Below are 22,283 nucleotides of genomic sequence, written 5' to 3'. Positions count from 1 at the left end.
AAAGGGGGCTTTATGGAGACGTTTGATTGATTTCGAGTAAAGCGTGTTTGGTTTCTTCTGGGTCAAAATATTCCTGACATTGTGACAATACCACCTTGTACAATGAACATTACCATTTCCCAAAACCACTGCCAACACCCATTGGCTATTAGAAAATGGGCAGCTAACGTTTGTTCACCTTTATCCGTGGGGTAACCTAAATTCGCTGTTTTAAAACAGAGTATATATGGATTTCAGGTTAACAGACGTGGGTTTCAAATTGAAAGATTTTCACAATATTGCAATGTGAAACTACAGTCTTTCGACTTGACGATCCAAACATACCCTATGTTTAAATACAACGGATATAGGTTACCCCCACGGATAAAGGGTACCTAACGTTATATATTAGAAACATGAGCTTACCGTTATACCCCTCCCTACATACAGTAATGATAATTAATTGCGCCAGTTGTGTTGGAAGGGGGGGGGGGGGTAGGGGCAGTTATGTCCTTGGCACTTAACTTATTGGCCCTAGCTAGTTGATATTTAACCACCAGTAACTTAAAACAAGGCACAATATACTAGCTACGGTTTAACTGAACTGTGACTTACCACAAGAAGAAACACAAACCCAGATGGCTACAACAAGGCAAAACATGTGAAGGCGAACAACCGCCATGTTTTCTTTCTTCACAACCTGAGTACGACAGGTCTGAAACAACCTGGCGGCCGTTTAAATATGTCTATGTGGACCTTTTGTCTACAGTTACGGAGGCGTTTGTTTGATGTCGTGTTTGCTTTCTTCGTCAAAGTCTTGGTGACAATACCAACGTGCAAATTCCTTTCGAAAGGTGACATAGTGTTGCGTTTGTAATTTTGGTACCCCAAAAAATATTTAGCCAAATATCATCCAATGCATTACAATACAGACTGTCACAAATTATCCGTAGAAAGTTTTTTTTGCATATGGTGGCATGGGTTAAAACCAAGAAATTTCCTTTGACTTAACTCGAATTGCAACAGGTACCGTACAATACAATGTGAACACAGGGCCTTCTTTACACAATAAGTTGTATGTTTGCAATGGTAGTACCTGTACATGTTTGCAAAGAATGTCAGTTCCCAAAACTTGCTGCTAACGTTGACGCAGACGTACAGTGATTTTGAGGAAATTTAGTGACTATCGGGATAACAAGTATCCTTGCTTTAAAGGGCAAAATATCTCCAGAACACTGTTTCTTTATTGGATATTCGCATAATAAATTTCATAATGGAAGTCCCAGCGTCCCCTAACTTGCGTATTAGACCGTAAACCACTTGCACTACGCGGCCTATAGTTACTGACTCATTTGTTTGATTTCTAAAGCGTGTTTGCACTCTTTGGAGCTCAAAATGTTTCCGAACAGCGAACAGCGCATACTGTCACAAAATGCAAACAGCAAGTGATTGAATGGGGTTTTCTTTATCCAACATGCCCCCTCCCCATTTCTGTACAGCTAAAGGTTACGGTTAAGTTTGCTGAAATAACTTGTAACAGCAGTAATTTTCAAGGAGAAAGAAGTTACCGTAAAGTTATTCCAGCCCAATCAATCAATCAATCAACCAACCAACCAATCAATCAGTCAGTCAGTCATCCAATCACCCGCTGACGTCACCTCAGATAACTCACTCCGGTGACCTCTGGGTGACCTCTATTCCTCTAAGACCATGTTGATTTCACTATATGGATGCCGTCCACGCGTGCATCAATTTTGGGCCTTTTTAAAAAACTTTTGCAACCATACAGTAAATCACAGCTGTAAAATTGCCAGATATATGCCGTAGATTTGAAACAAACCATACTAATGTCATAGGAGTCCAAACTCATTCCAAGGTCATGAAAGAAGATGTAAAAGAACAGGAATAATGATTCTCTTGTTTGACAAACCATACTATATCTGTTCAGCTCAACCTTCCTGACCACTTAGATATCATGACGAAGGTAATTTTTGGCAAACGAAAAGAAAACGATAAAAAGTAGAAAGTCCGAAGACGCCTAAAAGATGTCAAAAACAGCCGGAGCTGAACCTCTGCTTAGAAAGTAAATAACGACAAAACATCACAAACAACCACGATAGGGTCTAATACGTAGTGCACATTGGCAAGGGGATTGTGTGGTGCTTTAGATACATTGTCTATTTTTTTCAATTATGAATGCAGCAAGTATTTACCAGCTTTTTCAAGTTATTGCGCTCGTTTCAAGATAGAAAGCGCATTGCAAATATCCTAGTATTTAAGGCTGAAAACACTTTATGTCTTATTTCCTAAACAAGCTTGCTCAGTGCAAGGCCACATAGACCACGTCTAGGAACTGAACTTACGCTTACAGGCTGTAGCATCTCTTCGCCCTTAGGCAGAAACATCAATCTTAGAGTTACACAGGCTCGTGTGACTCATATAGGCAAACCAGGGGTTACGAGGGCAGCTTTAGAGAATTCCCTATAACATTTTGGCGGGAATGGTTTGATCCACTCACACCGGGAAGGTCCCCTAATCTTTTCGATAAGTGTGGTGGGTTCTTTAACGTTCTCGAGGTGTGGTCGGTGAGTTGGAATTATTTATAACCGGGACCATTTGGTTCTGATCCGAACACTCTACCGATAAAATGTTGCTATGCTTTCTACCTGCTTCCTTTCAGTGAACTGGAACAACCGCCGTCAGATCGAACTGATAACATTTGTGCTGTCCGACAAGGCTTTTGAACACCATGACCAAATTTGGTAACGTTAACGTTAATCTAGGTCACGTCATTCCGGATGCCAGCTGAGAACATTACGTAATAGCTTTAAATATGCGTGATGTTTTTCAGACGTAGCGACATCCAAAAACGTTGCCAAATTTGGTAATATCAGCGTTAAAGTAGGTCACGTCACAAGTATCGGTGGCTAACTAAGTAAATAGAAAATGAATAACGCAATGTCTTTTAATATGCGTGACGTTTTTGAGAGGTAATAACAACCTACAAGCGTTTCCTAATGGGGATATTCCATAAAAAACAAATGTCATGTCGCACAAGAAAAGCTTTGAGAAGAAGTAACCTTTGCATCTTGTTATTTGTAAAGAAATTCCACGCAGGAAATTCCAAATAAACAGAACATTTCGATGATAAATTCCAGACACTGGGCTCTGTAAAATACTATAAATAGTCTCCAAGCAGAGGTTTGGCTTTGCTATTTGAAGTGTTTTAGATGTTTTTAGGCTTTCTATCTTGTCCCTCTTCTCTTCATTTCCCCGGCAGATAAAGGAAAACCGGACAAAATAGAAAGCCCGGCAAAAAATCCTAATCACGTCAAAAACAGCTGTCACCAAAATAAACCTCTGTTTAAAGAGTAACTGAAACGGTTACAGTATTGGTTCCAGTGGGCCATAAGTCATCATGCAGTCGGTTCAATGTATTCTGCTTGGTATAAATTTGTAAACACAAACGTACGGCTGTATACTTATTTGGATGCCAGAGTGTGTGTACTGAAAAAAACAACAACATCTGTCTAAGGCTTGTACAAGTAGACGCCGTTTAACTGCCAGCGTACCTCGTGTAATTATCCGTATGGTGCCACAAAGCTTGGGCTGGACCGCACCACCACTGAATTTAGTGCTCCGTGCAATTAACAGAAGTGTGCGATTATCCGGTGTGCAATTATTTGGCTTCTACTCTGTCAGAGCCTAATATCGTTGCACTGACTTCATTGTGTCAATTATGTCCGTGACCGACAGGACGATTGGTTACTATGGAAACGACCCTGGGGTCACGACAATCATCCTTGGCTGCTACTGCTGAGTCACACGGCCAGTCATGTGTGGTACCAAGGGTAGAAACATGGCAGCTCGGGTGTTCGCTGTGATCTTCACACTGTTCCTCTGTTACTCCGGTAAGTTTGTGGTCGGGGTGGGGTATAGGCATTTATAGTATAGCACTGTGTAAAAATAGGGAAGCTATGCACCCGAAATATGTTCATGATAGCCGTCTTTAATATGTTGCTAGTGTGGCTCTGACATTGAGTGCTTGATTTTTAAATCAGCCGATCAAAATATTGAATACGTAATTGTGAATGAATGAATGAAAGAATGAATGAATGTTGTTTTTGTTTTATTACGCATGTACTCTATATCTGTAAGCTTTCCTTCATACGCTCTTATTAATGACAATGGTAAAAATTCTACTTGACCCTGGAGAAAACGTGCACCAAATCTAACCCTACTGGTGCACTCACCGTCAAAAATTAGGTGTACAGCTGATTAGGTGTATTTCTGATGCCTTACTTAGTGCATATGCGGGCACTTTTTCGAGCTCTGTTGTACTAGAGTGGGAGGGGGCGGGATGCTACTTGCAATGCACAAAAACAAAGTTGAAAACACGTTAACTCGCTACGGGTCACTGCACGCATTGGCAAGAGCGCTGATGTGTAAGAGTTATTTTGGACAAGGTTACCTCATGAATGCGGGGCATTGTTCGGCCACGTAATTTGACGTAATATGACCTCCGTGGCGTGAACCGGCCGCCACTGTTGTGCGATTATGAGGTTAACGGTTTATAAACATAGGGTTCGCTTAAAAGGCTGGGCTGTCTACCAGGCCAGGCTACCTGGCCTGTCTACCTGGCCTGGCTATCACGTCAGGCTACTCAGATCCCCCCATTCATAGCCCCATCATATGGCATTCAGCCAAAATAGCTGATTGACAGGCATAGTAATTGCTAATCTTTAACCCTGCAAGTGACCTGAGGTTAGCCTGTCCACCACTGGCTGGACCCTTCGGGAATGTGTCTGGTAGGCCTTCCTTGCAGCATGTCAGGAACACATTCAAGTACTGTACCTGAGTACTGTGTTGAGTAAATGCTTTAGGGTTTAGACCTAGAAAACAGAGGTCCTGGGTTCAAATCCTTTGACACAAAATCTGTGCTGTACAGTACTTTTCCCCACTCCAAATTGTACAAAGGGGTTGGAGAGATTATTGGCAGTGGAAGGAGAGGATTGGGCTCTGTCCTGGACACAAAAAATTGTACATTGGATAACAATCCACAGCCTCAAAAAGGCTATGTGACTACCGATATTGTGTATGTCAACATGACATACTAGCATAGAGAACAAGGAGGTACATGTAATTATACCCCCCCCCCCTGGTCAGTACATTAACTTTAGCTTTACAGTGATTTATGCTCTTCCTTCTTGTTGCACGAGCTGAGATGGTTTCTGTTCTAGAAGATAGATATTCAATAATTTCTGTTGCTGGCAAGCCCATTCTTACACACACACACACACACACACACACACACACACACACACACACATACATACATGTACACACACACATTTACACACACACAAACATACACAAACAGTCAGTACTGGTACTTGTGTTCCTAACGCTGCAAGGAAGGCCCCCAGACACATTCCTGAAGGGCCCAGCCAGTGGTGGACAGGCCAACCTCCGGTCACTTGCAGTGTCGGGACTCGGGAGATTAGCAATTACTATGCCTGTCATTCAGCTGAATGCCATATGATGGGGCTATGAATGGGGGGATCTGAGTAGCCTGACGTGATAGCCAGGCCAGGTAGACAGGCCAGGTAGCCTGGCCTGGTAGACAGCCCAGCCTTTTAAGCGAACCCGTGTATAAACACGCCTTTGGCAAACCAGGTTTCACATACTGAGTTTCAACTACATGCACATGCAGCGTTTTGTCCAATGTTGACTGGATTCTGACTTTCGTGATCATATTTTCATTCATAACGTTGAAATTTTGGAATCTGTGATTACAGACAAATAAGCACTTAGGTCTATGTACGGTGTAAACGTCAATTTTACCGAAGCAGACATCCAAAGTTACATTCTGTACCACCATCTTAACACCACCGCCATGCACACGTACAATGCCTGTGCTAGTGGGTTAGGGATCAACGTACTTTCAATGACCCGTTCACCTAGGAATGTTATGTGCTAGATGACCCTAGATCTCCAAGCAGATGTCAGTATCGAGTGGTGTACGCCTTTATGATTGTGTTTGTGTATGTATGGTGGGGTGTTGTGGGTGTAAATGGTAGTAAACGATGGGGGATGTTCTCAATCCAACACACCCCGGCCCTCTTTAAAAACCCTTGCATCCAGGAAGACATGCTAAATGTTATAAAGACACCCGTTACACAAGGAGCTGGGCTCTTTACATCTGCTTGGAGCCTACATTGAGAATGTCATGTAAGGACACGAGCAAAAATCACCGAGAGCAAAGTTACAACGTTTCCCAGTTAATGCATGTCATCCTACGGCCGCGGGAAAGAGGAAGAAAAAAGGCTGTCACTATGTCAGGAATCAAAACTTCAAACAAAACAATTTTACCCTAAAAAAAGTAGCCTGTTGTATCACCTGTCACCAAATACATTGGCAACAAATTCTGTACGGCTAGCCTAAAAATAGACGCTATCACCACACCCCCACCCACTTAAATAGGGGTAGGGAATCTCCCGAGCAGCCTTGGTAACCCCTGCTTCGCCTATTGGGTCAGTTAGTCCTCAGTCATAGTGAGCAATTGGGCTGGTCTCAATCATGATGTTTCTGACCTAGGGCGAAGAGTTGCTGTTACAGTTACAATCATGTAACCCGTAACCTTGAGTGGCCTTCAGGCCTTGTTACGTGGTGGCCATTGAGTAAAAAAAAAACCTCAGAGCCCTTGGATTGCTCCCATAGGCATTAAACTACTTCATTTTGATGATTCCACTATCTCACGCGCGTGCAAAAAACCACAGTTGGACATAAGTCTTTTTTAAAACTGATTCTACAGGTATAGGATTTCCTACCGCAGACACTTCAAAACTAACAAGATTTCACATGAAATTCCATCAAGAAATGATTTTGAATGGTTCAAAAAGTTATTTATTGTTGAGCTCTCTCTCGTGAGCATATGCGCAGGCGTCACGGACAGACAAACGTTTAGCAAAGGTCACGGTGAGCAAAGGTCACGGTGAGCAAAGGTCATGTTGAGCAAAGGTCATGTTGAGCAAAGGTCACGGTGAGCAAAAGTCACGGTGAGCAAAGGCCATGATGAGCAAAGGTCACGGTGAGCAAAGTCACGGTGAGCAAAGGTCACGGTGAGCAAAAGTCACGGTGAGCAAAGGTCATGTTGAGCAAAGGCCACGGTGAGCAAAGGTCACGGTGAGCAAAAGTCACGGTGAGCAAAGGTCACGGTGAGCAAAGGTCACGGTGAGCACAGGTCACGGTGAGCAAAGGCCATGATGAGCAAAGGTCACGGTGAGCAAAGGTCACGGTGAGCAAAGGTCACGGTGAGCAAAAGTCACGGTGAGCAAAGGTCATGTTGAGCAAAGGCCATGGTGAGCAAAGGTCACGGTGAGCAAAAGTCACGGTGAGCAAAGGCCATGATGAGCAAAGGTCACGGTGAGCAAAGGTCACGGTGAGCAAAGGTCACGGTGAGCAAAGGTCCCGGTGAGCAAAGGCCACGATTAGCAAAGGTCACGCACGGAGAGCAAAGGTCGCGAGGCGTTCTCTCCAAGCAGATGTATGTTATGCGTCTACCGCTTTTTGCGGCTAGTGTTCAGCGTCTTTTTCCTTTTCTCCCTTTCCCTTCCTCTTGCACAATGCGGAGGATGAAATAAGTACATTTACTGAACTATATACGAGGGTCTGCATTCTTGAATCCGCAAGGCGTAGGTAGGCCTTTAAAAATTTTTAATTCCCCGTAATTCGTAAGGAAGCTACTGTAAATGCATTTAAGTTCGCGGGATTTAATTTCGCGGAAGCGGAAATAAAGACCTTTCGCGGTGGTTTTAAGTTCGCGGTAACACAATACTAGTAGACTGCAGTCTAATACCATAATAGAAAAATGTTCGCGGTGAAGTGATCAGCGCGAAAGCTGCGAACATTAATCCACCGCGAACATTTTTGCATTTACAGTACCTTATTCTACGTAATTCGTAGTAGGATGATTCGTAAAGCGTTGGTAACCTTCGTGTATTTAACGTAAAGCGTAGTCAGCCATCCTGAATTTAGCGTAAATCGTTGTCAGGACCCCCCATGCAGACCCTCATTTACCGCAAAAAATGGCGTACAACATTGAGACCAAACACGCCTTCACTTCTACTTGGACATTATTCCTCTTCCTCTTCCTGTTAAAGCGACCACAATCAACGTGCTGATTATTCTGTCGCTATTAGTGTATGTGTAGGGGACACTACACTGCTGCAGTATAACCCATGTCCAGTAATGTATGTAATCCTATTAGAAAGTAAAGGAAAGTAGCAGTCATTATCTGAAGAATCAAATTTCAAATCATATACCTTACTGTCAAATGCTATTACAGTTCTATCAACTGTCATCAAACACGTTTTTGAAAAATGTATACAGCTAGTCTGCAAATTACCCTTTATCAGAGCTCTTGGTCATTGATAAAAAAACTATACGACATGAAAGTTGTAGTTAAACTCAACAGGCTAGCGTTGGTTATTGTCTCGGGTCTGTTTGTGTTGGTCTCTGTTCCTAGCTGGCCCTGGTCCAAATTTGTTCATGCAGGCTGAATTGACCCTGGTCCAAATTAGTCCGCAGACATGCAGAAACATTAATATTACCATTGTTTACGACAGAAAGCCGGGGTAGCATGTAGGGGTTGAGCATGTGTTGTTTATGAAATTGACATGGATTTTGTGTTATACATGTTCAAAACGATCCGTCAAATATTTTACAGAAAAAATGACGAGGGTACCCAGTCCCCTGTTTCTTGTTCTAACTGTTTGAAATCTATCCCTACTAGGCGCTTCAGCCGGTCAGGATGCTGGTCCAGTTGCGTCCACGGTGACCGGACAAGTCCGTGGAACGATCACACACACAACTGACCTTCCCGACAAACCGATCTACACTTTCCTGGGCATCCCGTACGCAGCGCCACCTGTTGGAGACCTCCGGTACCGCCCGCCCCAGCCTGCCCTCCCTTGGGAGGGTGTCAGGGAGGCCTTGGAATATGGTCCTTACTGTCCGCAAAATCTTACTTCTTTCAATGAGCAGGAGCATGACTTTCCAATTGAGTTTGGAGAGAACATGACCATGAGCGAGGACTGTCTCACAGTCAACGTCTTCACCCCGACAGTAGCAGCGGATGCCGCTTTACCGGTAATTTCTGTCACGTCTCGACAATGAAATAATGATATTGACCGTACGCTTACATTGTTATACTCTGAATTTCCATTACTTAAAGATGCGGTGTTTTCCTGGCCTCCATAATAGGCTCTCTGGTGCCTTTTTGTGCTCATAATGTCCTTTTTTGGCCATTTCGTTTTCTACTGGCCATGGGTCGCTGATTGTTCGCCGTCTCTGATTACTGGCCCCTTTGGGCAATCAGTGACCCAGTACAAAAATAAATGGCCAAAAAGTGTATAACGAGCAAAGAAGGCGCCAGAGAGCCTGCTATGGAGGCTAAGTAAACAGTTGTTTTGTTTAAAAGCAAGGCAACTTGCAATTGGAACGATGTTTGCAAGTAGATTCGAAACGACCTCTACCATGTACACGTAGCTAAACGATTTTCACTATGTAGCGAAAGGACTGCAGCAAACTACCAATGTAACGAAACGTCCTTAAACCGTCTTAAACAGAAGTATAAGCATATATGAATCTGGGCGGAATTTATCTCTACGTTATTGTTTAATGTCATGTCAAACAATTTCACTTCAAGATGAAGTCCGTCAATGAAATTCGATTCATTTCTGTGGACTTTTTTTTTCAGGTTTTGCTTTGGATTCATGGCGGAGCCTTAATGATAGGGATGGGGTCACCTCCCGGATGGGAGGCCCTTGCTGCTCACCAAGACGTCGTGGTGGTCTCCTTCAACTACCGTCTCGGTGTGCTGGGTTTCCTCAGTACGGGGGACGAGAACATGCCAGGAAACTATGGATTCTTGGATCAGGTCAGTGGGTTTTCCTGTGCTGAATATTGCTCTCAGTTCAATTGTTATTGAATTGAGAGCAATATTAAAGGTCTTATATTGAAACAACCATCGCTTGAGCTATGTACGTACCAAATATTTTGATGATTTGTCAAATTATTCTCGGTGTGCTGGGTTTCTTGAGCACGGTAGATGAGAAAATTCCAGGAAACTACGGATACAGATTCCTGGATCAAGTCAGTGGGAGCAACGACACTGATCATGCCATTATTAACTAAGAAATTCATTATGTTCTGAATGATATCTTTATATATACTATTTTGCCGTTATTGCGTGCTGACAAGAATGATACTTTTACAACACAGGTCCGCGCCATGGAATGGGTGAAGGAGAACATCCGAAACTTCGGTGGAGACCCAGAAAGAGTCACCATATTTGGAGAGTCAGCAGGCGGTATCAGTGTCTCCTACCAACTCCTGTCACCCCTCAGTAAAGGTCTGTTCCAGAGAGCCATCTCACAGAGCGGTACCTGGAAAACATTTCCCGTCAACCCCCAGCCACTCGGAATCACCAAAATGTTAGCAGAAAAGGTCGGATGCGAGACGGAGGACACGGCAACCCTGACGGCCTGTCTGAAAGAGAAGTCACCCCAGGAACTTATGGAGTCATTCGAATCCCTAGGTATAATGTTCCCTCTCCCGGCGGTGGAAGGCACATTTCTGGCGACTGACCCCATGGAGCTAATGCAGAAAGGAGAAATCAACACAGCAGACTATCTTCTTGGAATCAACAACCACGAGATGGGGTGGATGGCACTGCCCAGTTTCAGGGAAGGGGACCCTCGTGCTGGCATGTCCCAAGAGGAATTTGTCAAACTAGTGAGGAAAGGAGCATCGATGGTTTACCACGTGAGTATGCCATTCATTGAAATTCTACCGTCAGAATAACTGTTTTGGGGGATCATTCAAGACTGTGTGACCCTTACAACATTGGCTATTCATCCAGTGTCCGGTGAACCAATTATTAATCAATGAACAAAGTTCTACACAACAAAAAGCCATATTTAGACTTCTTTCGTAAGGTAGATGTCTAGTAGAGACGGGGGGCGTTACGAACTTCCTGCCACACTAGACTGAGGTCACGCACTTTACGTGACTGGTCATTCGAATCTGATGAAGGCTAAAAGATATTCAGATATGCGATGATAGCTTTCTGTTGTATTATGACGAAACTTAATTGAACTACCTGTTTATGACAACTCTAGAATGTGATATTGTGTTTATTTTTGCATTTGGTATCACACTCAGGGTAATCCAAACGTGGACAAAATTGTGGACACCATCGTCGCTGAGTATCAGCATCCGACCACACCAGATGACCCGATGTCGATCCTGTACCAGTTTACACGGATGAATGGAGATTCCATGTTTCTAGGTCCTACCATGCTTGTTGCAGAAAAACATGTCGGTAAGTAGCATATGGATACCTTACTTTTGTAGTACTACAATGCATTGCATTTTTTGTGCTCAAGTTCGATTTTATCTTTCAAACCTGTCAGATATGCAGCTTGTATTTTTCAGTACAACAATAACTCTTCAGTACAAACTTGGTGTGTTATAATTACACTATAATTTGGTTTACCGGGCATGCAATAAATACAAATGAGGTATATCATTTTATCTATATTTTTGTATGAATGCTACGATGTATTTGCCAATAGCGTCGGGCATGTATCTGCTAAAACGTATCATCAATAGCGTAGAAACCTATGCTCGCGAAGACCAGTGTTATTTTCTAAGGACAAGATTATCGATTCGATCTAGCGTCTCCATACACCTTTCTCACGCGCGCGCCAATAGCAGATCTAAAACGAGGTCAATGAGGCAAACAGAAGACTGTCCATTATAATAAATGAATGAAGACCTTTATTGTACGTTCTTGCTTCCTAACAAGTTAAGTACAGGTCAAGTTGAATAAGATACATCTAGTGATTCTAAGTACAATTATTAGCAGTTCAACCAATGATAGCCTGACAAATAGGAAAGCGACCAATAAGAGGATGGCTGCATTTCCATCAAATATTTTCATTATAGTGTTTTTATCATGTATCTCTTAAGGTAAATTGGGATCATTCTACTCAAAATTGCTACATCTTTCCGTGCATAACACTAGTTATATTTATTATTTGGTCTTATGTTGTGAAAATCTGTGTTTGGGGGAAACGGAGCTGATTTTAGAAATAAGTTTTGTCTCTTTGCCTCATTGCCCTCGTCTTCGATATATCATGACTGCAAATTCTATCAACGTTCTTGAATTTTACTTTACAGATGCCGGTACTCGTGTCTTCCTCTACGAGATGCAATACCGACCTTCCATCCACCCGGACAGACCCGACTGGGTGGGGTGTGACCACGCCGACGACCTCTTCATGATCTGGGGGCTCCCGTTTCTCGAAGAAGTCTCCCAAAAATACACGAAGGAAGACGAGGAATTTAGTCTCACTTTGATGGCGTACTGGGCAAACTTCGCACGAACCGGGTAAAATTTAGCCCCTCCTAGTACTACAATAAATACGCATACTATAGTTTTTATTACTTAGAATACTGTTATTTTTGTCCCTGTGGGAATGATTGCGCCAGTAGAGGAGAGGGTGGAGAAGGAAGTGCACACATCCTTAGAAGGAAGTGCACACACCTCCTTCACCATAAAAAGCCATGTGCAGATCAGGCAGACAGCGAGTAACAGTCTGCCTATCATTGTCTGCTGAGACAGATGGACGCCAACAACCAACAACCACAAAAATTGTTATTGACTATTCTGCCTATGTCAAATTCCATTTTTATTGCATTTGTTTTTGTCAGCAGGGCTAGTTGGGTAGCCCTGGCTATGCGTGCTGAACATCTAAACTAACGTATAAATGCAGTTACAGACATAAATAGAAGAAAGCGGTGTCTTTTTAGACTTCATGTTTTGGTTACATCTTTTCATTTCGCGCTTTCTTTAAAGTTCTTGGTACTGTACTCTGAGGTTCCTCTTAATTTTGCCATTTAGGGACCCGTCCGACTCCACCGGCGGTCCCACTGACAGCCCCTCCCTGCCGACCTGGCCTCAGTACACACCTGACAACCCGGTCTACATGAAGCTGGACGTGGTGCCGACCACTGACGTTGGGCTCAAGCCAGAAAAGGCGAAACTTTGGAACGAGATCATTCCTGATTTGGCTGCCGCAGGTAAAAAAAAATATAAGTTTTGTAACAACCCCCGACCAAAGAAACAATACGCCAAAAAAAAAACATTGATTCAAGCAACTGGATATCATTTCAGAAACAGTCAGACGTTTCGAATAGTCCAGAAACTTTCGTCAGTGACGAAAGCTGGTCGAAGATTAGTTTTTATACCCTACAATGTACCTATGAAACCCAAATATGTTTGAACGACCATACCATTCCCAAGAATACAAATAGCTTTGTCTGTCTCCATAGTGATGTCTGTGCGTCATGGAAACACTCTTACCATTACACGTTGCTGTCCGCCATCTTTGACTTGGACATTTGCCTTCTCAAACTGGCATAAGTTGAAGGTCATAGAATGCCATTTTTATATTGAATTACATAAGCTGTAATCACGCTACTTTCCCATTACTCCTACTACACGCTACAGCCGGTACGGGTGACGGTCCAGTTGTGTCCACGGCGACCGGACAAGTCCATGGAACAATCACACACACAACCGACCTTCCCGACAAACCGATCTACACTTTCCTGGGCATCCCGTACGCAGCGCCCCCTGTTGGAGACCTCCGGTACCGCCCGCCCCAGCCTGCCCTCCCATGGGAGGGGGTCAGGGAGGCCGTGGAGTATGGTTCTTACTGTCCACAAAACATATCCGCACTTAAGCACTTTGAGGCACCTATTGCGTTTGGAGAAGACATGACCATGAGCGAGGATTGTCTGACAATCAACGTCTACACTCCGACTGTAGCTCCGGATGCTTATTTACCGGTAAGTTCTGATACTACTTCATACACCAACTTCCTATCATCTATACTAGCTTGTGCTAGTCAAATCTTTGATCAGCAGGACCTTCTTTTGTGTATTTTAATGGAAAGCATCACATGAAATGTTTAAAAGGCCTTTCCTGAGTAGAAGGTTGGTTAGTCACTGAATAACTGCAGCATAGGTGTCGCTCCTTACAAATGCAGTTCCAAACATCAAGGTTTTTTGTCTTACATGATAGAATCTTTCTTATGAAAATAATCTAAATATTCCATGATTTCCATGAGTGTTAACCATGCAATGCTTCATTATGATTATTGTTCTCGTACTGAATAACACCCCTTATATTTGTTGGGGCAAACCATCCAGGGTGTAGTGCTGCTGTTTATTGACCGTTCCTCAGGTGTTGCAGCACCTCTGCCTTAAACTAAACGGGATTAGCTTGAAGGGTGGTTGAGTATGGCAGAGTATTCCAATCGTTAGTGGTTCTTGGGAAATATGAATGTTTGAGACAGTCTTTATTAGTCTTAATGGGTTTGTATGAGTTTGGGTGGTTATGTCTAGATTGCCTTTGCAAGTAGTGATCCACCGGTAGGGCTAGGAGATTTTGTCTAGATTTCTGGAGGATGGTAAGTCTGTTGGCTGTTCCTCTATTTTTGAGTGTATCCCAACCCAGGTCCGAGACTAGTTTAGTGGCGCATGACTGAGAATTTGGACAGTTCGGGACATTTGAAGCAAATCTAGCCGCTCTTTTTTGGAACGCTTCGAGTTTGAAAATGTGGTCTTTCTGATAAGGGTCCCATGCCGCACTGACATATTCAAGATGGGGTCTGACTAAGCTAGTGTAGGCTTTTTGTTTGACTTTTTTGGGGCAGTCATTTAAGTTGCGCTTAACGAATCCAAGGGTCCTTTTACTTTCAATGGTATACTTTCAGTTGCATACGAAGAAAACAGTAACTTTCCTTTGATGCATTGAACATGTTTTATTCTTCGCAGGTTCTTTTGTGGATCCACGGTGGAGGTCTAATGGTTTTCTATGGTGGTCCTCCCGGATTTGAGGGTCTTGCTGCTCACCAAGACGTCGTGGTGGTCTCCTTCAACTATCGTCTCGGTGTGCTGGGTTTCCTCAGTACGGGGGACGAAAACATGCCAGGAAACTATGGATTCCTGGATCAGGTCAGTGGGTTTTCCTTTGAAAATGGTATAGATAACGACATTTCCATTGAATTGAGGGCGATATTGCCAACTTTACGGTGAATCTACGTACCAAACATTGGTTAATTTCTTCTCGGTGTGCTGGGTTTCCTCAGTACGGGAGAGGAGCAAATTCCAGGAAACTTTGGATTCCTGGATCTAGTCAACGCAACATTATTTTCCTATTGTATTTTAGAACTATTTCGTCACTTTTGTATAAGACATGAACTGAATTCTATCAATACAGGTCCGTGCCATGGAATGGGTGAAGGAGAACATCCGAAACTTCGGTGGAGACCCAGAAAGAGTCACCTTATTTGGAGAGTCGGCAGGCGCCATTAGCGTTTCCTATCAACTCCTGTCGCCCCTCAGTAAAGGTCTGTTCCAGAGAGCCATCTCACAGAGCGGTACCTGGAAAACTTTCCAAGTCAACCCCCAGCCACTCGCAGTCACTAAAATCATTGCAGAAAGTGCCGGTTGCGAGACGGAGGACACGGCAAGCCTAACGGCCTGTCTGAAAGAGAAGTCACCTGAAGAGCTTCTTGATGCATTCCAGGCCTTAGGGCCAATGGCGTATCTCGTACCGGTGGTGGATGGAACATTTCTGACGACTGACCCCTCGGATCTGATGAAGAATGGAGAAATCAACACAGCAGACTATCTTCTTGGATTCAACAACCACGAGGGTGGCTGGATGGGGCTCTCTAGCTTTCTTGAAGGGGACCCTCATGATGGCATGTCTCAAGAGGAATTTCTTAAAGTCATCAAGACAGTAATGTCATTTGTCCACCAGGTAAGTACGCAACAATTTTAACCCTATTCAGACGGGGGGAGGGGTGGTTTGAGGCACGCGCCAACTTTCATGTCGCATGACGCCAGAACGGCTTTCGCTAGAGCCACCAAACTTGGTGAGTTTTCCTAAAATTTTATGTCAACAATTTCAAATGTTTGAAAAAATTTCCATTTTTCTTGTTGCCATGGCAACCGTTTGGTGACGTGCATTTTGGACGAAAATCGCTAAATTATGCTAATGTGATGACGCCATGGGCCAAAATCCAAGATGGCGGACCGTATGACCAGATGACGAATAACTAGCTTATTATCCCTAATAAGTTGTAAATACCTGGTATTTTTGCATCAAAAAACGTTTAAATGAACGTTTTTAGTCTATCACCGTTGTTTTTTCCGATTATTTGTCGCCAAAAATGTATTTGTGAAAATTCAAGGTGTTGGATATAAGATGGCAGAGCCTAACAAGTATCTTAGATATGCATTAGATCATTTTATGACGTCACTTTAACGTCATTGATATTGCTATTGGCAACACACGTCGTAACAAACATAATTATTCTGCTATCAGCACATTTTTGTAGCGTACGTCAAAGTTTTCTGGGAATACCCCCTTTTCACGGTTCCAGACAATAAAGGCAAATTGATGACGTCATAGTTACGTTATACTACGCCATCGTTACGTCAAATTTCTTTCATTTGTTAGATATTATATTAACATCATTCTCTGAAAATTTTGTGGCCATATGATAATTTATTTTAGAGTTACAGGAGTCAGAAAGAGCGGGCCTCAAAATAAAATCAAACCCCCACCCCCCCGTCCAGTGATGATAAAAAAATCCCGGTCTGAATAGGTTTAATATTTGGTATTGGTATTTGAAGTAACCTGTGTGCGAAAGAACTTGTTGAGATTGTACGTTGAAATCAGTGTGCTCTATTTCTGTGTTTGAAGTAGAGATGCAGTTTTGAATTTTGACCGAAAAATGCATATGGGGGTCCCGTGTTCGAGGAGGTGTCTAAAGCAAGCAGTGAATCTGGTGTTGTGTCTTCAAAAACGAACTAGCAAAAACCTAGTGTCTGTTTATTCTGCATGACTATAAGTCTGGATCATAAATGCTTATGAAAGGAGATGGTACCATTACCAAAACGGGTACAAAAATCAAAATACAATACAGTCTGCCTTGTTCTTGGCACTGACTCTATATCTCAGAAAACGGCCACCCTCATTCTGTGATGAAAGTTAGACATCCAGGTAATAAGATACACAAATACAAATACTCAAGAATCTGGAGAGATTTTCAGACGTTTCCGGTAGCATCTACTAATTTCTATTAGTGAACAGCAAATATCTGTATTGCAACAGCTTTGTTTGTTTTATCTACTTCCACAAGAAAATATTACATTAAATATATTACGAAAATAATAAATAAAACAGGTGCAGGTGGAGGGTGGAGGGTGATTTCTCTCATATATGCTCATTTTTTATATCACACTCAGGGCAATCCAAACTTGGACAAGATGGCGGATACTGTCGTCGCGGAGTACAAACCGACTGATCCCGACGACCCACTGTCAATCCTGTACCAGTTCACACTTTCCACAGGGGATGCCTGGTTCGCAGCTCCTACAGTTCTTGTCGCAGACAGCCACGCCGGTGAGTAGCATATGGATGCCTCACTTTCGTGTTGCATTTCCCTTTCTGCTCCGCTACATTGTCAGCTGATGGCATTTTTTATTTATTTCCTTAAGCCCCCTTTCACACGAGAGCAAGAATGACCCGGAATGCCGTCAGAATGAAAATTCTTTACTAGTCCTGGCAATTCCTGGTAACTCGTAGTGTATTCCAGAAATTCTCACAGCATTCCAGCTATTTGTGCCCGTTCTTTTGGCTGGCCCGAAAGTTTTTGACATGTTAAAGCTGTCGAGGTGCATTCGAAGTGGAGAAATATCGAATGGCATTCAAAGTGGATTCTAAGTCTATTCTAACTATTCTAACTGAACTGTGACCGCATTCTACGCATTCCAACATTATTCGAAACATTCTTATCTCGTTCGATGGAGTGCATCGAATGCAGTGAGAATTTCTAGGATACACTACGAATTTACAAGAATAGAAAAGAACTTTCATTCTGACGGCTTTTTGGCTCATCCCTTCTCGTGTGAATGGGATATAAGATCCATTTGGAATTCCCACCCGAATGGCCCCGAACGTGGCACGAATTTTGCAAATACTTCATTCCGGCTGGTTCTGCTTGATTCCTGCTGACTCGGTTTCAATGTGAAGGCCCTATAAAAGACAAACAGGGCCAAATGTGTGGCACTCAAGTTAGCAACTTATCTTATCAATGACACATAAAAATGACAGACAGAAGTTAAAGGTAGTCTTAAAGCCATCTTGAGGCTGTTGTGGGGGGTGGGGGGTTAGCTGTTAGCTGTTAAATACGTCTTGGGCACGGTATTTGAAAGCAGAGCCCATCCTTCTACTTCCACAGCGTTTTACCTTTCCCTACCGTCAGATTTCCAATTTTACACCTGGGTGCAGAAAGGAAGCTTAAGGTCATACAAAGTGTCTTTCCAAATGGCACAAGATCGGCGACATGACAGGATTCGAACCCAGGACCATTTGGTTCTGAGTCGAACACTCTGCCGTTCCGCTACACGGTTAAACAGTTCTTTTGGTTTCGAAAGTCACTTTCGCATCAAGTTAATGCCGTTTCTCTTGATGGAATTATAGCATTGGAAATCGCAGTTTTACTGCCACTTACGTAACTATTATATATGTCGATACATAAAATTATGACATTTGTCCGAGCTACCTTTTTTGTCAAAACGGAGCAAATGCGAGGAGGTGCCTCGAGTGCACATAAACAGCCTCATTACTCAGATGGTTACCTGAGGTTTGTAGCAACACAACAACAAGGTATTGACATTAACACTGATTCTTGAATCATCTTCAACAGATGCCGGTGCCCGGGTTTTCTTCTACGAGAACCAGTATCGACCCTCCATCCACCCGGACATACCCGACTGGGTGGGATGCCAGCACGGAGACGACCTGTATATGGTTTGGGGGTTCCCGTTCCTCGAGGCAACTAGAACTGTACAACCACAGAACTACACTAAAGAAGACGAAGACGTCTCTCTCAAGATGATGGCGTACTGGGCAAACTTCGCAAGAACCGGGTAAGCAGGGACCATCTGTGTTGATAGAACCCATAGTTACACAGTTTGAGCTTCCAACAGAACGAAAACACTCACTATGAATTTTCAGTCGATTAAGTCGAACTTCATCAGATGTCTGATTCACTTCGCTGACGTTTCGGAAGACTGAGGCGTCCCGCCACTTTTGATTCGCCTCTTACGTCATCACACTTCCGACTTCTGGAACGTCAGGGCAGTAAATCATTCATTGGTGAAGGTCGGTCAGATCTACTGAATTTTTTTTTAAATGGGGGTTGTTGTTGTTGTGCGGAACAAAGTTCAAACTTTGCAACTTTTGTTTACTCGTCTATTTGTTCGGCTGACATCTTTACATACCCTCTATCGTTTAGGATCTTGCTACTTTGGGTTTCCACTGAATTCTATTCGATGCGTTACAGCGATCCCTCCGACTCTACGGGCGGTCCCACTGACAGTCCCTCCCTGCCGACCTGGCCTCAGTACACACCTGACAACCCGGTCTACATGAAGCTGGACTTGGTGCCGACAACTGACGTTGGGTTCAAGCCGGAGAAAATAAAACTTTGGAACGAAGTCATCCCAGACTTGGCTGCCGCAGGTAAATAATTAGGCACCCCATGTTCATGACGTTTTTCGAATAGATGTTGTGCTGTCATAATCATGATACAAAGGATAGATTATTAATTTTTAGTTTCTAGGACAGATGCCTTTGACCATACGGAATCAGCGTATATTGTATTTGCACATTGGAAAATAACAATACATGGCACCAGTTTTCCTTGACTGCTCGAAGTTTACAGTAAATCTATTAAATTTGTACTTTGTTCTCAGGTAAGGCGGAGTGTCCAGTCGTATCGACAGAGACTGGACAGGTGAAGGGGACAATTTCGCACGCCAAGGACCTCCCAGACAAGCCGATCTACACGTACCTCGCTATCCCGTACGCAGCGCCCCCTGTTGGAGACCTCCGGTACCGCCCGCCCCAGCCTGCCCTCCCGTGGGAGGGGGTCAGGGAGGCCGTGGAGCCAGGTGTTTACTGTCCGCAAAATCTTACATTCATGAAAGAGATGGACTTCCCTTACGAACTTGGACAGAACATGACCATGAGCGAGGACTGTCTGACACTCGCTGTCTTTACTCCGACTGTAGCGGCAGACGCCGCCTTGCCGGTGAGATTTTTTAAGAAAAAAAATTAAACATAAACTAGCCATCAAGCCTCCTTATATAGTTGAATAGCATAATGAGATTAAAATTATGCTGTTCTCCAGCTCAAGAAATTTTACTAAAAAAATTACGCCGAATCTCTAGGTCTTCTTCAGTTATCTGACTAGAGTACTGTATGTATACATATAGACACGTGATTTTTCCGCACATGTGACGTCAGCACTGGGTCAAAGGTCGTTGGAAGCTTGTACCGTCCCCCGTCTCGTTTGAGAGAAAGGTGGCGTCGCACATGCGGAAAATAGCGTGTCTGCGTACATGGGTCCTATAGCTGAAGACGACGCCCTTCCTTATCTATTTTGAGAAACTACAATTAGAATGATTTTTGTCATTTTACTTCTGTTGAAAAGCTCTATTCAATTCGTTCATTTATCTATGTTCAGAAAGATCAATTTTTATTGTTTAGAAAGATTTGATTTGATTTAATTTGATTTTATTTATTTGCACATACAAAAAGGAAATACACAACGTAAAGATAAATGATACATAAAAACCGTGCGGGAGAGAGGAAGAAGCCAAAAACGGCTTATAGGAGCCCTCCTCCTAATAACTACTGAACACAATTCGAATGAAATAATTGAAATGGGAAACAAATGATAACAAATGAAAAATGAGTAACAACAATTAGATTATCAACAATAAGGCAATGTAGGAAGTAACATGAATGAAGCTATCTAACAGTTCAATAACAAATCAATAAATAGTACAATAACAAATCATAGATGCATAGCAAAATATTCAAGAAAGATATCCACGGAAGGTACATGTTGCCAATTGCAGTATCACAACAGCCCTTTAACTATTTCCAGGTCCTTTTCTGGATTCATGGAGGCGGGCTCTCCATGGGCATGGGTTCCATGTTAGGATACGAGGCTTTTGCTGCTCATCAAGGCGTCGTGGTGGTCTCCATCAACTACCGTCTCGGTGTGCTGGGTTTCCTCAGTACGGGGGACGAAAACATTCCAGGAAACTACGGATTCCTGGATCAGGTCAGTGCCACTTGACTCATTAAAAACAACATCACCATAGATATGAAACGTACTGCTCTCTTTAGCGTTAAATGTATATCTAATCCAGTGCTATATTTACACCAGCATACTATTCGTCATCTTCAGGTCCGTGCCATGGAGTGGGTGAGGGACAACATCCGAAACTTCGGCGGAGATCCTGAAAAAGTCACCATATTTGGAGAGTCAGCCGGCGGCGTGAGCGTCTCCTACCAACTCCTGTCCCCCCTCAGTAAAGGTCTGTTCCGGAGAGCCATCTCACAGAGCGGTACCTGGACAACCATGCCGGTCAACCCACAGCCACTTCCCCTGACCAAGATGTTTGCGGAAGAAGCCGGATGCGAGACGGAGGACACGGCAACCCTAACGGCCTGTCTGAAAGAGAAGTCACCAGAGGAGCTTCTGGACAAAGTTAGAGACTTACAACTCAAGATCGGCCCGTTCTATTTCTCACCAGCGGTGGACGGGACGTTCCTTACCTCTCAACCCATGGACCTGATGCAAGCAGGAGACGTCAACACGGCTGATTATCTTCTGGGAGTCAGCAACCACGAGTTCGGGTGGCTGATGCTACCATTTGCAATCCAAGGGGACCCTCTAGCTGGGATATCCCAAGAGGACTTTGTCAGATTAACGAAGGCAGCCGCGTCAATGATTTACCGGGTAAGCACAGAACACTTTTGATATCTTATAGTATATTTCATAACGTGCCAAAAGTTTGAATCACAGTCCACAAAGGCTTATAACGCTGTGTTAAATTAGTATGTTTACCATTATTGCGTATTTTAAGTAAGAAAGAAAGCTATCATATAAAAAAACACCGTTGAACACTCGAATGAAGACGCATCTGTGATGCCATAATTTCAAAATCTGAGCTTTGTTCTAATACAATGAAAACACTCATTCTGATCTCTTTGACCTTAATCAGATGTCTGATTCACTGCGCTGACATTCCGGAATTGTTATGACGTAAGCAGTTGATCAAAAATCTGATAAACA

General features: G+C 43.3%; 2 protein-coding genes across 2 annotated transcripts in view; one reads left to right on the top strand and one right to left on the bottom strand.

Moving 5' to 3' along the window:
* LOC118428690 (carboxylesterase 1C-like) overlaps positions 1–718 on the bottom strand; it is a 15,790-nt gene extending 15,072 nt beyond the window's left edge. Inside the window, exon 1 of the mRNA XM_035838825.1 lies at positions 595–718. Coding sequence (XP_035694718.1) covers positions 595–661 — 67 coding nt within the window. The 5' untranslated portion in view covers positions 662–718. The remainder of the gene's footprint in view (positions 1–594) is intronic.
* Positions 719–3,737: 3,019 nt separating this feature from the next.
* LOC118428684 overlaps positions 3,738–22,283 on the top strand; it is a gene marked incomplete in the record, with an annotated part of 43,226 nt that continues 24,680 nt past the window's right edge. Inside the window, 15 exon segments of the mRNA XM_035838816.1 lie at positions 3,738–3,890; positions 8,774–9,129; positions 9,740–9,919; positions 10,264–10,806; positions 11,206–11,365; positions 12,226–12,436; positions 12,950–13,128; positions 13,559–13,899; positions 14,890–15,069; positions 15,335–15,880; positions 17,374–17,530; positions 18,837–19,059; positions 19,476–19,654; positions 19,888–20,225; positions 21,087–21,168. Coding sequence (XP_035694709.1) covers positions 3,815–3,890; positions 8,774–9,129; positions 9,740–9,919; positions 10,264–10,806; positions 11,206–11,365; positions 12,226–12,436; positions 12,950–13,128; positions 13,559–13,899; positions 14,890–15,069; positions 15,335–15,880; positions 17,374–17,530; positions 18,837–19,059; positions 19,476–19,654; positions 19,888–20,225; positions 21,087–21,168 — 3,751 coding nt within the window.

The sequence above is a fragment of the Branchiostoma floridae genome, chromosome 13 (assembly GCF_000003815.2).
Source record: "Branchiostoma floridae strain S238N-H82 chromosome 13, Bfl_VNyyK, whole genome shotgun sequence".
NCBI lineage: Eukaryota > Metazoa > Chordata > Leptocardii > Amphioxiformes > Branchiostomatidae > Branchiostoma > Branchiostoma floridae.
This window is presented reverse-complemented; position numbering and strand designations above follow the sequence as displayed.